General features: G+C 49.6%; 1 protein-coding gene across 1 annotated transcript in view; it reads right to left on the minus strand.

Moving 5' to 3' along the window:
- Positions 1 to 15634, minus strand: part of LOC147109911 (uncharacterized) — a 78033-nt gene extending 62399 nt beyond the window's left edge. The window contains exons 1-3 of the mRNA XM_086002422.1: positions 15497 to 15634; positions 4025 to 4109; positions 2263 to 2577 (exon numbers count right to left, since the gene is read on the minus strand). Of these exons, the coding sequence (XP_085858548.1) occupies positions 2263 to 2577; positions 4025 to 4109; positions 15497 to 15634 (538 nt within the window). The remainder of the gene's footprint in view (positions 1 to 2262; positions 2578 to 4024; positions 4110 to 15496) is intronic.
- Positions 15635 to 16242: the final 608 nt, after the last annotated feature.

Here is a 16242-nt window from a genome sequence, read left to right on the forward strand (position 1 = left end):
ACAGGAACAAGGATGTCTTGCTGCAGTTGCACAGGGCCTTGGTGAAACCACATCTTGAGTATTGTGTGCAGTTTTGGTCGCCTTATCTGAGGAAGGATGTTCTTGCCATGGAAGGAGTTCAGCAAAGATTCACCAGGCTGATACCTGGGATGGCAGGAATGACGTATGAGGAGAGATTGGGTCGATTGGGCTTATACTCGCTGGAGTTTAGAAGAATGAGAGGAGATCTCATTGAAACTTATAAAATTCTGACAGGACTGGACAGACTAGATGCAGGAAGGATGCTCCCAATGGCCGGGGAGTCCAGAACCAGGGGTCACAGTCTAAGGATAAGGGGTAAGCCATTTAGGACAGAAATGAGGAGGAATTTCTTCACCCAGAGAGTGGTGAACCTGTGGAATTCTCCACCACAGAAGGCTGTTGAGGCTAATTCATTAAATATATTCAAGAAGGAGTTGGATATATTTCTTAAGGCTAAAGGGATCAAGGGATATGGGGGAAGGCAGGGACCGGGTACTGAATTTGGATGATCAGCCATGATCGCATTGAATGGCGGAGCAGGCTCGAGGGGCCGAATGGCCTACTCCTGCTCCTATCTTCTATCTGTATTAAATTATATCTGGCATCATTCTGCCCATTTGAAATTATCAGCCCAGATCATACTCTTCTGCAAAATTGAGGTGTACCCCAGAATAACAGGAACTCTGCCCACCCGAGAGATGAGCCCCTGACTCCATCTGATCTTCCAGCCTTTCGGTCATTTCAATATTTTTAAGAGTTCTCACTGGCTTTTGCTAAAGAGTCCCCTAGTTCTAGAGGAGGAGATTTGCTGCCTTGTTTCACAATTTATATTAACGATTTAGACTTAGGAATCAAAAACACAATTTCTAAATTTGCGGATGACACCAAATTGGGCGGGATAGTCAATACTGAGCAGGACTGCAACAAATTACAGGAGGACATTAATAAACTTGTAGAATGGGCATATAATTGGCAAATGAAGTTCAACACAGATAAATGTGAGGTTTTACATTGTGGTAGGAAGAATAGGGAGGTCACATCACTTGGAGGGTGCGAGTCTAGGTGGGGTAGAGGAACAAAGGGATCTCAGAGTACAAATACACAAATCACTAAAAGTTGCAACACAGGTTAGCAAGGCCATAAAAAAAGCACACCAAGCACTTGGGTTTATTTCTAGAGGGATAGAATTGGAAAGTAGGGAAGTTATGCTAAACCTGTATCGAACCTTGGTTAGACCTCACTTGGAGTACTGCGTACAGTTCTGGTCACCATATTATAAGAAGGATATAGAGGCACTGGAGAGGGGGCAGAGAAGATTTACAAGGACGATACCAGAAATGCGAGGGTATACATATCAGGAAAGGATGAACAGGCTGGGTCTCTTTTCTCTTGAAAAAAGAAGGCTGAGGGGTGACCCAATAGAGGTCTTTAAAATTATGAAACATTTTGATAGAGTGGATACAGAGAGAATGTTTCCACTTGTGGGGAAGAGCATAACTAGAGGCCATCAATATAAAATAGCCAGCAAGAAATCTTATAAGGAATTCAGCAGAAACCTCTTAGAACATAAGAAATAGGAGCAGGAATAGGCCACTTGGTCCCTCGAGCCTGCTCCGCCATTCAATAAGATCATGGCTGATCTTGGGCTCACTTCCCTGCCCGCTCCCTATAACCCTTCACTCCCTTATCTTGTAAAAATCTGTCTATCTCCACCTTAAATGTATTTAATGACCCAGCCTCCACGGCTCTCTGGGGCAGAGAATTCCACAGATTTACGACCCTCTGAGAGAAGAAATTTCTCCTCATCTCAGTTCTAAAAGGGCGACCCTTTATTCTGAGACTGTCCCCACGAGGGGGAATATGCTCTCTGCATCAACCTTGTCGAGCCCCCTCAGTATCTTATATGTTTCTTTACCCAGAGAGTGGTGAGAATGTGGAACTCGGAGGAGCGGTTGAAGTGAATAGTATAGATGTATTTAAGGGGAGGCTAGACAAGCATATGAGGGAGAAGGGAATAGAGGGTTATCCTGATAGAGATAGATGAGGAAAGACTGTTGGAGGCTCGAGTGAAGCATAAACACCGGCATGGACTGGTTGGGCCCGCCCAAATCGACCTCCTAGATTTATAATATGACTGTCCCGAGCCACCGAGTATTCAACCGCTCCACGCAGCGAGTGATGGTGAAGCTTATGGTTCGTTACTTCATAAAGATCTGACCATAAAACATTGCTGCTGCTTACCATACACTCGAAGATTGATCCTCGCTATTGCTGTGTCAGTGAATGAGTTCATGGTAACAGAGTAATCTCCACTGTCTGGAAAACTCACTGACTTGAGCAGGAGAGATGCGTTAGGGAATATTAACTCCACCCGTCCAGTGTAATTATTATTTATATCTGGAGTTGTCCCGATCCACAATACGACATCCTTCTCGTTGTGCTTCCAGCTCCCACTCCTCACCTCCACCGACGGCCTCACTGAGAAGATCACAGGATGTCCGACTGTTGCATCAATGAGACTCTGCTCCACCGAGATGGTGAAAGGCTGAGATTCAACTACAGAGGGGGAAAGAAATTAAGAAACCTGTGTTAACATCCAACCAATTTACAGTATTTAAGCAAACATTAAAGGGAGACTGGATGGCGCAGACTTCACAACCAGTGTCACTATTGCTAATTTGACTTGTATTTAACTTTCCTTCACTTCCTGGTTAATCCCCAACACCGAGATGAGAAAATACAATAGAAAATGCTGGAAAAACTCAGCAGGCCAGGCAGCATCCGTGGAGAGAAAATAGAGTCAATGTTTTGGGTGAAAAACCTTTGTCAAGACTAAAGAAGCACAGGAAATGAAATAGATTAAAAGGCCAGGCTGGGAGAGAACAAAAGAGAAGAGATATTAAGAGGTATTAACAAGGTTGAAGAGCCAAATGGAGATCCCGTCGAAGAGAAGAGCAGAACTTCTTCAAGGTAGGCATTCCCAGAAGCGGTGTGGCATTGAAGCAGAAAGTCACCCTCACCAGCAGATAGAAAGAAACAAACAGCAACGGCAGCGAGCCGGGGTCTCTCCATCCTGACAGAGCAGTGTCCGCTCCCGTTATAGACAGCGAGCGGACTGCAACTCCTGTACAATGAGCCAGGTTAGACATTAACCAAAGCAAACTTGGCCGTGAGTCCGGGTCACTTACCTCGCTGAAGAGAGCCAAAGATTTCGATTTACTAAATGAGAGTCACAACATTAATGCGGTGAGACCCCGATACAACTATTGACAAAAGCAGCAAAGTCATCATTAGAGACTGTCAAAAGAAGGTACAAGGCAAGACTGGGAGCTGCCCAGCTCAGTTAGGGAGGTTTGAGGAACAACACCTCATTTTTCGATTAGGCACTTTACAGCTTTCTGGACTCAACATCGAGTTCAACAATTTCAGACCATAACCTCTGCCCCTATCTTTTTTTCCATTTTGTTTCTCTCTCTCACATGACAGCTGTCTTTCATTCTGCCAGTGCCATTTACAATTCATCTGGAGCCATCTTTTATTTCTTAACTTGTCCCATTACCATCTCCTTTTGCCTTGCACCATCATCCCTTTTGTCTGTTAATCTCTCCTGACTTCCACCCTATCACAGACCTTCTGTTTTGTTCTTTCCTCCCCTCCCCCCCCTCTCCCGGCCCCTACACTTGCTTAAAAACCTGTTCCATCTCCAGCTTTTTCCAGTTCTGGCGAAGGGTCATCGACCTGAAACATTAACTCTCTTTCTCTCTCCACAGATGCTGCCTGACCTGCTGAGCATTTCCAGCATTTTCTGTTTATATTTCAGTTAGGGATGCTGCAGGCAATGAACATTGTTGGAAGCTTTTCATAACTATCTGTAGCTTATTTTGCTGAAATTTTGAATATTGTTGACATCATAGCAATTTACGCCACAGGCACAGAAAGAGGTCATGCAGCCCATCGGGTCTGTGGCGGCGGGAATAGAGCGATCCAGCTGAATCCCACTTACCAGCTTTTGGTCCATAGCCTTGTAGGTTACGGCACTGCCAAGTGCTTATCCAAGTACTTTTTAAATGCGATGAGGGTTTCTGCCTCTACCATCCTTTCAGGCTGCAGGAAGATATCAATAAATTGGTCAGGTGGGCAGTACAGTGGCAGATGGAATTCAATCCGGAGAAGTATGAGGTAATGCCTTTGGGGAGGGCTAACAAGGAAAGGGAATACACATTAAATGGTAGGACACCGAGTTGTGTAGAGGAACAAAGGGACCTTGGAGTGCATGTCCACAGATCCCTGAAGGTAGCAGGCCAGGTAGATAAGGTGGTTAAGTAAAGTGGTCAAGTGCCTATCCAGTCTCCCCTTGAAAACATCGAGTGTCTCCGCTTCCACCACTTCCATCGGCAGCGAGTTCCAGGTCCTCACCACTCGCTGCGTAAAAAAGCTTTTCCTCACATCCCCCCGTATCTCTTCCCAAAACCTTAAATCTGTGTCCCCTACTCCTTGGACCATCAACTAGTGGGAACAGCCTTTCCCCTGTCTAGCCTATCCAGACCCGTCATAATTTTGTACACCTCTATCAGATCACCCCTCAACCTCCTTTGCACTAATGAAAACAAATCCAGCTTCTCCAACCTGTCCTTGTAGCTAAGATCCCCCATCCCCGGAACCATTCTGGTAAATCTCCTCCGCACCCTCTCAAGGGCCTTCACATCCTTCCTAAAGCATAACATATTGTGGCAGGTTTAGCGTTGCAGTCAGAGGAGCCTTAAGAAGCTGCGCCTAGAGGAAGGACGTCAAAGAACAAGAAGAAACTACGAGGGAGCTGAAGACTCTACTGCCTTGATGCGGAGATCTTTGGGTTTAAAGGTTACATGTATTGCTTGATGCTGAATTTATGCTTATGTAAACTGTTTTAATGCTGTGTGCAATGTGACATAATAAAACTCACTACGCACTGGGTTCAAGTATAAAGCAAGGCTTTAATCAACTTGTTTCAAAACATGGAGGTCTAGTTATCTTTCACTAGTTCCTGTTTACAAAATGTCCTGGGGAGGCTGGGCCCACGCCCGAGTATTTATACTCCTTGGCCGGCGCCACCAGCTGGCCGTCCAGTGTTATTTCATGAGTCTTTCTTCATGGATCATAAGATTCATAACACAATGTAAATCCTGAATGGTAATTTTAATTAACATAGAGTAGTCAGACTTTCTTTAGCTAGCCACTATCCAGGTTCACGAATCACTGAAACATCTGTATCCCTACACATTTGAGTATTCCATGCGAGGGGAAGAGAGTTTGGTGATATAAACCTGATCATTGGGGGAAGTCGTCGTCGTACGTGTCTTCATACTGTTCCCTTTGGGGAACTGTATGAAGTGGTGGAAGGATTTCTGGCCGCGATTAACGCTTCTTCCGTGACCGTAACCATCTTCGTACCAGCCATTAGGGTGGTTAGTCCTATGGCGGGAGGGTTTTACGGGCTCCCACAACCCATACGAGGGAGGGGCCACCCACACCCACGGACGCAAGTATCCCGCTGGATGTCAACCCAGAATTTAGAGCTGGAGCTCCGACTCCACTTGCTGGGACTGTCTGGAGCGGGGTTCGAAACCCTATGCCTTCTGGCCCAGCGGCAGGGATGCTACCGCTACGCCAAAGGCCCACTCCTATCGGGGGAAGTAAACAAAGACTTGCATTTATATAGCGCCTTTCATGACCACCGGGCGTCTGAAAGCACTCTACAGCCAATGAAGTACTTTTGAAGTTGTAATGTGGGAAATGCGGCAGCCAATTTGTGCACAGCAAGGTCCCACAAGCAGAAATGTGACAATGACCAGCTAATCTGTTTTTGTTATGTTGGTTGAGGGATAAGCAGTGATACCCGCCCTGCTGTACGCCTCAGAGACATGGACCATGTACAGCAGGCACCTCAAAGCACTGGAGAGGTACCACCAACGCTGCCTCCGCAAGATCCTGCAAATCCATTGGCAGGATAGGCGCACCAACGTCAGTGTTCTTGCTCAGGCCAACATCCCCAGCATCGAAGCTTTGACCACGCTCGATCAGCTCCGATGGACGGGTCACATCGTCCACATGCCCAATACGAGACTCCCAAAACAAGCGCTCTACTCGGAGCTCCGGTACGGCAAGAGAGCCCCAGGTGGGCCAAGGAAACGCTTCAAGGACACCCTCAAAGCCTCCTTGAATAAGTGTAACATCCCCACTGACACCTGGGAATCCCTGGCCCAAGACCGCACAAAGTGGAGAAGCATCCGGGAAGGCGCCGAACACCTCGAGTCTCTTCGCCGGGAGCAAGCGGAAGCCAAGCACAGGCAGCGCATGTCAACCCAAGCACCCCACCCACCCACCCCTTCAACCACCGTCTGCCCCGCCTGTGACAGAGACTGTAGGTCCCGCATTGGACTCATCAGTCACCTGAGAACTCATTTTTAATGTAGAAGCAAGTCATCCTCGGTTCCGATGGACTGCCTAAGAAGAAGAAGAGTGGCCAGGACACAGAGATAACTGCCAGTATTCTTTTTCGAAATATTGGCCATGGGATCTTTTACATCCACCTGAGAGCAGACGGGGCCTCGGTTTAATGTCGAAAAATGGCACCTCCGACAGAGCAGCGCTTCCTCAGCACTGCACTGGAGTGTCAGCCTAGCTTGATGTGCTCAAGTCCCTGGAGTGGGACTTGAACCCACAACCTTCTGACTCAGAAGCGAGTGTGCTACCCACTGAGCCACAGCTGACACCATGGATGAGGAATGAAGTCATAAATATTTTGAGTTCATCTGAGAGCATCCATTGTGACCCCTGAGTGAGGCGAATCATCTGGATGGATCCAGAAAGAAGCAAGCGGGCAGGAAATAATTGGAGGTGATTACCTTATGCACAATGTGTCCATTCTCAACATTTCAAAAAGAGGACATAAAAAGTTCACTTTGATATGGAAGAGGAACAGGCAATAAAAGATTATGTCATTTGGAGCTGGCTCAATGGGAGATTTCACTTTTTTTCCACTTTGTTTTCCAAAAAGTTAATCATTGATTTGATTTAACCATGTTTAATACAAGTATTGATGCATACCAAAGCAGAATCCTTGTTCCACTACATTTTTCACTGTGCGTGGGTCCTCTTCTGCTGCTGTAGTTCCTCTTTCAGCTCCAAGGAAGAGATGAAGCTAGCCCACTTACTGGAATTATTCGTGGGCGTGCTTGATTTACCTCAAATGACTCATTAACGAGAGACCAAGTGTTAGTGAGGAGTGGTTCATCCACCTGTCCGAAATTGGACAATGTCGTACTGTCCGTACTTTGTCAAGGAGCCTGGTCATCATGGTATACCTCAACAACAACTGACAAATGATTAACCAGTCTTGCATCAAAGTCCACATCCCAGCTTCAAACTGGTAAGTGCAATAGTCCCCTGCTGGGGTTACTGAACAAAACTGAATTTTGATAATGTGCAAAATACAGAAAAAGGTATAAAATAAGCTGATAATATTATTCCATAGTTACCCAATCACAAATAGATGGCTCCCATACATTGGCCAATGAAAGGCTGGTAACTCTTACACTAAGGGGGTGATTTTGCCAGCCCTAGGGAGGTGGGTATCAAGGCGGGTCTGCCAGGAAAATGGCAGAATTTGCAGGCGGGTACCCAACCCGCCCCCAACCCGCCTCCGTGCCATCTTCCCAGGAGGCGGGTAGCCAACCCATGCCGGGCCCCGTCTCCTGGAGGCTGGAAGGGGAGTACAGGTAGTTAACGGGCAGATAAGAGGATTATCCCCATTTTGCCCACACAAGTGTAGGCTTCCCGAAGGTTGCGAACCTCGCCAGGATCACTGAGGCGAGTGGTGGGTCTGCGGGGGTCGGAGGGGTCCAAAAGTGCGCTGTGGAGGTAAGTGGTGGGTGCAAGTGTGGAGAGCTCAGTATGTGAGGTAAGTGGAAAGTGTTAGAAAAAGTTTACTTACCTTTGTTTCTTCCTGCAGGCTTCAATCGTTAGGGATGCGGAGAGTCTCGCATCTCCGCGGCAGAGATGACAGATGGCCACTGCATTCTCCGATGCAACAACCATCTAATTTCTGCTAAAGAAAGAGGTTTGATGTGTCTTGGATACAAGAACTCATCAAACTACAGAGAATGTCAGTGTTTGACAGCTTCACAGAGCTGTCAAACGATGACAATTGATCTGTCATAAAATATTTGACAGATGAAACGTCACACGCTGACGTGCTCTGTAACCGGCTTCCCCTTAATTGGCCTGCTGAGCCCGCTGGGCGGGCTTAACAAGGTCAATCAAGGGTAAATAGCGTGGGTTGGCCAGAAGTCGATGGAGGTGGGACTAAAACCCGACAAGCGGGAGTCCCGCCTCCAAAAGCTCCCCATTGGCTAAATCCAGCCCTAAGTGTCATTGTGGCTCAATTGGCAAGTACTCTCACCTGAGTCGGAAGGCACGGAGGCGATGTCCCACTCCAGGACTCGAACACATAATCCAGGTTAACACTCCAATACTGAGAGAGAGCTGCATTGTTGGAGGCGAGGGCTTCCGAAGGAAAAGTTAAGCGGAGGCCCCATCTGCTTGTTCAGGTGGATGGAAAAGATCAAATGAGGGGGGGAACAAAAGAAAAGAGAGATTTCTCCTGATGACCTGTCCAATATTTATTTCTCATCAAAAACAATTAATTATTCATCTCATTGCTATTTCTGAGATCTTGCACTCTATAAAGGCAAGTTGGTGTGTTATTTTTTTGTATGTTTAATGTCTGTGAATTATCATTATTTTTGGGGAGGAGACAAAATGATGGGCCCGGATCTTGTGGGGCCAATGATGGCAAATGCGGTCACGAGCCTTGTAAAAGGGGCCACAAGTTGAGAGTTTCCGCTTGTGCTGCGCATGAGGGAGAACCCGGAACTGGCGAGCTGCCAAGGTTCGCCTTGACAGATCTGCCGCACCGACTGAGAAATCACTTTCGCTGGCGCAGAGATGGGCTATTTGCCCAACTGCTGCCCAGCAAATGCCCATGCAACCCTTGCGCCTGGTACAAGCAGGCTTAGGGCCGGCTTTCCAGGGACTCAGCACTGCGCTGGAGTGCCACAACTAGATTTATGTGCTCAAGTCATTGGAGGGGACTGGAAACACAACTTTCTGACTCAGAGGCAAGGGTGCTCCGACTGAGCCATGGCTGATATCCAACTATGCTGTGGCTCAGTTGGTGGCACCCTCGCCTCTTGAGTCAGGAAGGTTGTGGGTTCAAGTCCCACTCTGGGGACTTAAGCACAAAATTCTAAGCTGACACTCCAGTGCAGTGCTGAGTGAGCGCCGCACTGTCGGCGGGGCAGTACTGAGGGAGCGCCGCACTGTCGGAGGGGCAGTACTGAGGGAGCGCCGCACTGTCGGAGGTGCAGTACTGAGGGAGTGCTTCACTGTCGGAGGGGCAGTACTGAGGGAGCGCCGCACAGTCGGAGGGGCAGTACTGAGGGAGCGCCGCACTGTCGGAGGGGCAGTACTGAGGGAGCGCCGCACTGTCGGAGGGGCAGTACTGAGGGAGCGCCGCACTGTCGGAGGGGTAGTACTGAGGGAGTGCTTCACTGTCGGAGGGGCAGTACTGAGGGAGCGCCGCACTGTCGGATGGGCAGTACTGAGGGAGCGCCGCACTGTCGGAGGGGTAGTACTGAGGGAGCGCTTCACTGTCGGAGGGGCAGTTCTGAGGGAACGCCGCACTGTCGGAGGGGCAGTACTGAAGGAGTGCCGCATTGTCGGAGGGGCAGTACTGAGGGAGTGCCGCACTGTCGGAGGGGCAGTACTGAGGGAGTGCCGCACTATCGGAGGGGCAGTACTGAGGGAGCGCCGCACTGTCGGAGGTCAGTACTGAGGGAGCGCCGCACTGTCGGAGGGGCAGTACTGAGGGAGCGCCGCACTGTCGGAGGGGCAGTACTGAGGGAGCGCCGCACTGTCGGAGGGGCAGTACTGAGGGAGCATCGCACTGTCAGAGGGGCAATACTGTGGGAGCGCTGCACTGTCGGAGGGGCAGTACAGAGGGAGCGCTGCACTGTCGGAGGGGCAGTACTGAGGGAGCGCCGCACTGTCGGAGGGGCAGTACTGAGGGAGCGCCGCACTGTCGGAGGTGCAGTACTGAGGGAGTGCTTCACTGTCGGAGGGGCAGTACTGAGGGAGCGCCGCACAGTCGGAGGGGCAGTACTGAGGGAGCGCCGCACTGTCGGAGGGGCAGTACTGAGGGAGCGCCGCACTGTCGGAGGGGCAGTACTGAGGGAGCGCCGCACTGTCGGAGGGGCAGTACTGAGGGAGCGCCGCACTGTCGGAGGGGTAGTACTGAGGGAGTGCTTCACTGTCGGAGGGGCAGTACTGAGAGAGCGCCGCACTGTCGGAGTGCTTCACTATCAGAGGGGTAGTACTGAGGGAGTGCTTCACTGTCGGAGGGGCAGTACTGAGGGAGCACCGCACTGTCGGAGGGGTAGTACTGAGGCAGTGCTTCACTGTCGGAGGGGCAGTACTGAGGGAGCGCCGCACTGTCGGATGGGCAGTACTGAGGGAGCGTCGCACTGTCGGAAGGGCAGTACTGAGGGAGCGCTTCACTGTCGGAGGGGCAGTACTGAGGGAGCGCCGCACTGTCGGAGGGGCAGTACTGAGGGAGCGCCGCACTGTCGGAGGGGCAGTACTGAGGGAGTGCCGCACTGTCGGAGGGGCAGTACTGAGGGAGCGCCGCACTGTCGGAGGGGCAGTACTGAGGGAGCGCCGCACTGTCGGAGGGGCAGTACTGAGGGAGTGCCGCACTGTCGGAGGGGCAGTACTGAGGGAGTGCCGCACTGTCGGAGGGGCAGTACTGAGGGAGCGCTTCACTGTCGGAGGGGCAGTACTGAGGGAGCGCCGCACTGTCGGAGGGGCAGTACTGAGGGAGCGCCGCACTGTCGGAGGGGCAGTACTGAGGGAGTGCCGCACTGTCGGAGGGGCAATACTGTGGGAGCGCTGCACTGTCGGAGGGGCAGTACTGAGGGAGCGCCGCACTGTCAGAGGGGCAGTACTGAGGGAGCGCCGCACTGTTGGAGGTGCCGTCTTTCGGATGAGACGTTAAAACCGAAGCAACCGTCTGGCCTCTCAGTTGGAAGGAAAAGATCCTATGGCACTATTTTGAAGAAGTGCAGAAGATTTATCCCTGGTGTCCTAGCCAATATTTACCCCTCAATCAACATCATTAAAACAGATTATCTGATCATTATCACATTGCTCTTTGTGGGAGTTTGCTGTCTGCAATTTGGCTGTCATGTTTCCTACCTTACAACAGTGACTACACTTCAAAAAGTGCTTCATTGGCTGTAAAGCGCTTTGGGACATCTTGTGGTCGTGAAAGGCCCTATATAAGTGCAAGACTTTCTTTCTTGCAGTGTGAGACTAAAGTCACGTGGAAGTCAGACTTCGGTATAGGGAGCAGCTTACCTTCCGTGAAAGACATTAATGAACCAAATTGGTTTTTAGCAACAATCTGGCAGATTTTGTGGTCCTTCACTGGTGCCAGCCCACAAATTACCAAATTTATTGAATTCAATTTCACAACTTGACATGGTTGGATTTGAATTTCTGGAGTGCAAATCCAAAACCACAGAAATAGGAGCAGGAGTCGGCCATTCGGCCCCTCGAGCAATCTCCGCCATTCAATAAGATCATGGCTGATCTGCTACCTCATCTCCACTTTCCTGCACTATCCCCATATCACTTAATATTCAAAAATCTATCGATCTCTGTCTTGAATATACTCAACGACTGGGCCTCCACAGCCCTCTGGGGTAGAGAATTCCAAAGATTCACAACCCTGAGTGAAGAAATTTCTCCTCATCTCAGTCCTAAATGGCCGACCCCTTATTCTGAGACTGTGACCCCTGGTTCTAGACTCCCCAGCCAGGGGAAACATCCTCCCTGCATCTACCCTGTCAAGCACTGTAGGAATTTTGTATGTTTCAAAGAGATCACCTTCCTTAGGTAAGGAGACCAAAGCTGTACACAATACTCCAGGTGTGGTCTCACCAGGGCCCTATATAATTTCAGTAAGACGTCTTTACTCTTATACTCAAATCCTCTTGTAATAAAGGCCAACATAACATTTGCTTTCCTAATTTATTGCTGTAACTTCATGTTAACTTTTAATGATTCGTGTACAAGGACACCCAGGTCCCTCTGAACACCAACATTTCCCAATCTCTCACCATTTAAAAATTACTCTGCTTTTCTATTTTTCCTACCAAAGTGGATAATTTCACATTTCTCCACATTATATTCCGTTTACCATGTTCTTGCCACTCGCTTAGCCTGTCTATATCCCCTTGAAGCCTCCTTGCTTCCTCCTCACAATTTACATTCCCACCCAGCTTGGTATCATCAGCAAACTTGGATATATTACATTTGGTCCCTTCATCCAAATCATTGATGTAGATTGTTAATAACGGAGGCCCAAGCACTGATCCTTGCAGTACCCCACTGGTTACAGCCTTCCATCCTGAAAATGACCCGTTTATTCCTACCCTCTGTTTTCTGTCCATTAACCAATCCTCAAACCATGTAGGTATATTACCCCCAATCCCAGGAGCCCTATTCGTAAATAGGGCTTACACATTCTCCACATTATATTACAGTCTGGTGAACCTTTGTTGATGGAATACTCTCCACTTGCCTGGATGAGTGCAGCTCCAACAACACTCAAGAAGCTCGACACCATCTAGGACAAAGCAGCCCGCTTGATTGGCACCCCATCCACCACCTTAAACATTCACTCCCTCCACCACCGGCGCACCGTGGTTGCAGTGTGTACCATCTACAAGATGCACTGCAGCAACTCGCCAAGGCTTCTTCGGCAGCACCTCCCACACCCGCGACCTCTTCCACCTAGAAGGACAAAGGCAGCAGGCGCATGGGAACACCACCACCTCCAAGTTCCCCTCCAAGTCACACACCATCCTGACTTAAAAGTATATCGGCCGACCCTTCATCATCACTGGGTCAAAATCCTGGAACTCCCTCCCTAACAGCACTGTGGGAGCACCTTCACCACACGGACTGCAGCGGTTCAGGAAGGCAGCTCACCACCACCTTCTCAAGGGGCAACTAGGGATGGGCAATAAATGCTGGGCTTGCCAGCGACACTCACATCCCATAAACGAATTAAAAAAAAACATTGTACTGTACTCACATTTCCCAGCTTGCCTCTCTCCACGCACTGGACAGGTACAATGGGCTAGAAATTGGATCGCAGGACACCAGTTTTTCCAAGACATATACTGGCGGGAGGTGCGCATCCGCCAGGTGCTGAAAGTGACCCATCCGCCATATAGGATCAGGTGGCCCATAGGCTTCCAGGGCGCCAGCGTTCCCTCTAACTTTTTGTTGGGGTGCGTGGCCCCTATAACGGGTTGCGCCGCCCATTCAAATTCCCCCGGATGTGCGATTTTTCCATTTAGAAAGAAAGAAAGACTTGCATTCCTATAGCGCCTTTCAGGACCACCGGACGTCTCAAAGCGCTTTACAGCCAATGAAGTAGTCACTTGTTGTAATGTGGGAAAAGCAGCAGCTAATTTGCGCACAGCAAGCTCCCACAAACAGCAATGTGACAATGACCAGATAATGTCTCTTTAGTGATGTTGGTTGAGGGATAAATATTGGCCCCAGGACACCGGGGAGAACTCCCCCTGCTCATCTTCGAAATAGTGCCATGGGATCTTTTCCGTCCACCTGAGAGGGCAGACAGGACCTCGGCTAAACATCTCATCCGAAAAACGGAACCTCCGACAGTGCAGCGCCAAGAAACCGGTGAGCGCTATGAGGGGAGCATTGCAGAGCGCTCATCGAAATCATTCAAAAACCTCATTATAACATTAAGATATTCCTGCACTGGTTTTAGGAACCTTTTGGGAAATTAGAAACGTAGAAAAATAGGAGCAGGAGTCGGCCATTCGGCCCTTCGAGCCTGTTCCGCCATTCAATATGATCATGGCTGATCCTCTATCTCAATACCATATTCCCGCTCTCTCCCCATACCCCTTGATGCCTTTTGTGTCTAGAAATCTGTCGATCTCCTCCTTAAATATATTAATATTAATGGGCCAGAACTTCAGGTCCCCACAGGTGAGTACGCGCTGGGTCCTCACCCGTAGGCCCAACGCAAGTGCCGGTTTTGTGCATGCACTGCGCATGCGTGGGAAACCGGAACTTCCGTTCCCTTAAAGGAAGGGGTTCACAGGTCGAACGCGTGCGCTGGAGAGGCAGCGCGTGCGCCTGGAACTTCCCTTTTTTTTTTGCAGGTTTCTCCGGGAGGGTAAGTCTCCAGGAGCTACACTTTTATAAAGCAGTCGCAAGGCCCGCTTTTAACAAGGTAAGTGGTGAATTAAGTAAAATAAAAATATTTTTCCCACAGGTTTATTATTTTCAAATACTTTAAAGAAAGTTAAGTTTATTTTTAGCCCTGTTAGAAACTGTAATTAATTTTTTCAAAAAGTTAAAAATTGTTTTTTTATGTAAGTTATAGTTATTTTAAAAATGTGATTCTTTAAAAAAATTCATTTGAAGTTTCAGTTACGTTTTGGGGCTGAATTGTATTTATAGATTTGACAGGTCTTCCTGTCAAATTTATGAATGAAGCGTTCCCTGCTACCATTGGCTCTCCATGGCCCACGTGATCCCAGGGGATGCTTCGAATTAACTGCGCCCCTGGGATACGCAAGAACTGTGCGCCGGCAGTTGGAGCAGGCCCAGGATCGGAATCCCACGCGGGCCCACAGCACAACGGCTGGCGCGCTAGGTAAGTGCAGGTCGGGGGCTTGCACCCGCGGGAAGCCTCCGACCCAGGAAGGATGTGATCGCGTTGGAGAGGGTGCAGAGGAGGTTCACCAGGATGTTACCAGGGCTGGAGCGCTTCAGCTATGAAGAGAGACTGGGCAGATTGGGTTTGTTTTCCTTGGAGCAGAGGAGGCGGAGGGGGGACATGATTGAGGTGTACAAAATTATGAGGGGCATAGATAGGATGGATGCTGAGGAGCTTTTTCCCTTAGTAGAGGGGTCAATAACTAGGGGGCATAGATTCAAGGTAAAGGGCGGGAGGTTTAGAGGGGATTTGAGAAAGAACTTTTTCACCCAGAGGGTGGTTGGAGTCTGGAACTCACTGCCTGAAAGGGTTGTGGAGGCAGGAACCCTCACAACATTTAAGAAGCATTTGGATGAGCACTTGAAATGCCACAGCATACAAGGCTACGGACCAAATGCTGGAATATGGGATTAGATTAGACAGGGCTTGATGGCCGGCGCGGACACGATGGGCCGAAGGGCCTCTATCCGTGCTGTATAACTCTATGACTCTGTGACCCGAATTTCTGGGCCATTCAGTGACTTGGCCCCCAGAGCCTTCAGAAGGCGGTGGAGGCCAAGTCCCAAATTGGTCTGTCCCAGCACCTGACTCGCCAGGTGAGAAACTCACCCAGCAAATCATGGCACTGGAAGTCAGGAAGGTACCTGAGAGCGTTCTGCTTAAAGGGATAATGCCCTCCATACAGGTGAATTGCTGGTCTGTCCTGCTAGGCTGCTGGTCAACCTTGTCTTTGGACATTTTGTGCATTCCGCGGCCGCCTGAGTTCTGGGAATGACTTTATGCTGGTGCTGGACTGCCTGTCTTCCATGGAAATATTTATTTCACTGAGTTGTGTGGTGCGTTAGGTCCAGCGGAGGAGGAGGAGCAGCAAGGAGGATAGGAGCGAGTAGGGGAAGCTGGGAGAAGAGGGAGGCACTGCGCAGGAGGCTCTACCCACAGTGGGTCATCAAGTGGCGCTTTCCATTGCTCAACCTGACTGAGAAGCAATGTGGGAGGAGCCTGCACTTCACCAAGAATGCTGTAATGGGTCCTTGTTATCTGCAGCCCTGGAGCCCAAACCAGGACAGGAACAACATTTCCTGTGGCAGTAAAGGTCACCGTGGCCCTTAACCTTTTCACCTCAGGGTTGATCCAGGCTGCAGCAGGGCGTTGTTGATTTTGTATCCTCACTCTCTTCCCGTGGAGAATAGAGTCAATCAGGGGACGGTTTCGCAGGCTGTTCAACAGTCTGCGGTTTGAATGCTCCTCCCATGGCCAGTTTGGGTTCCGCCAGGACCACTCGGCTCCAGACCTCAATGCAGTCTTGGTCCAAACATGGACATGGGAGCTGAATTCCAAAGGTGAGGCGAGAGTGA

This window comes from Somniosus microcephalus, chromosome 12 (assembly GCF_052327205.1).
Source record: "Somniosus microcephalus isolate GS21.2 chromosome 12, FLI_Smic_1.0, whole genome shotgun sequence".
Lineage (NCBI taxonomy): Eukaryota > Metazoa > Chordata > Chondrichthyes > Squaliformes > Somniosidae > Somniosus > Somniosus microcephalus.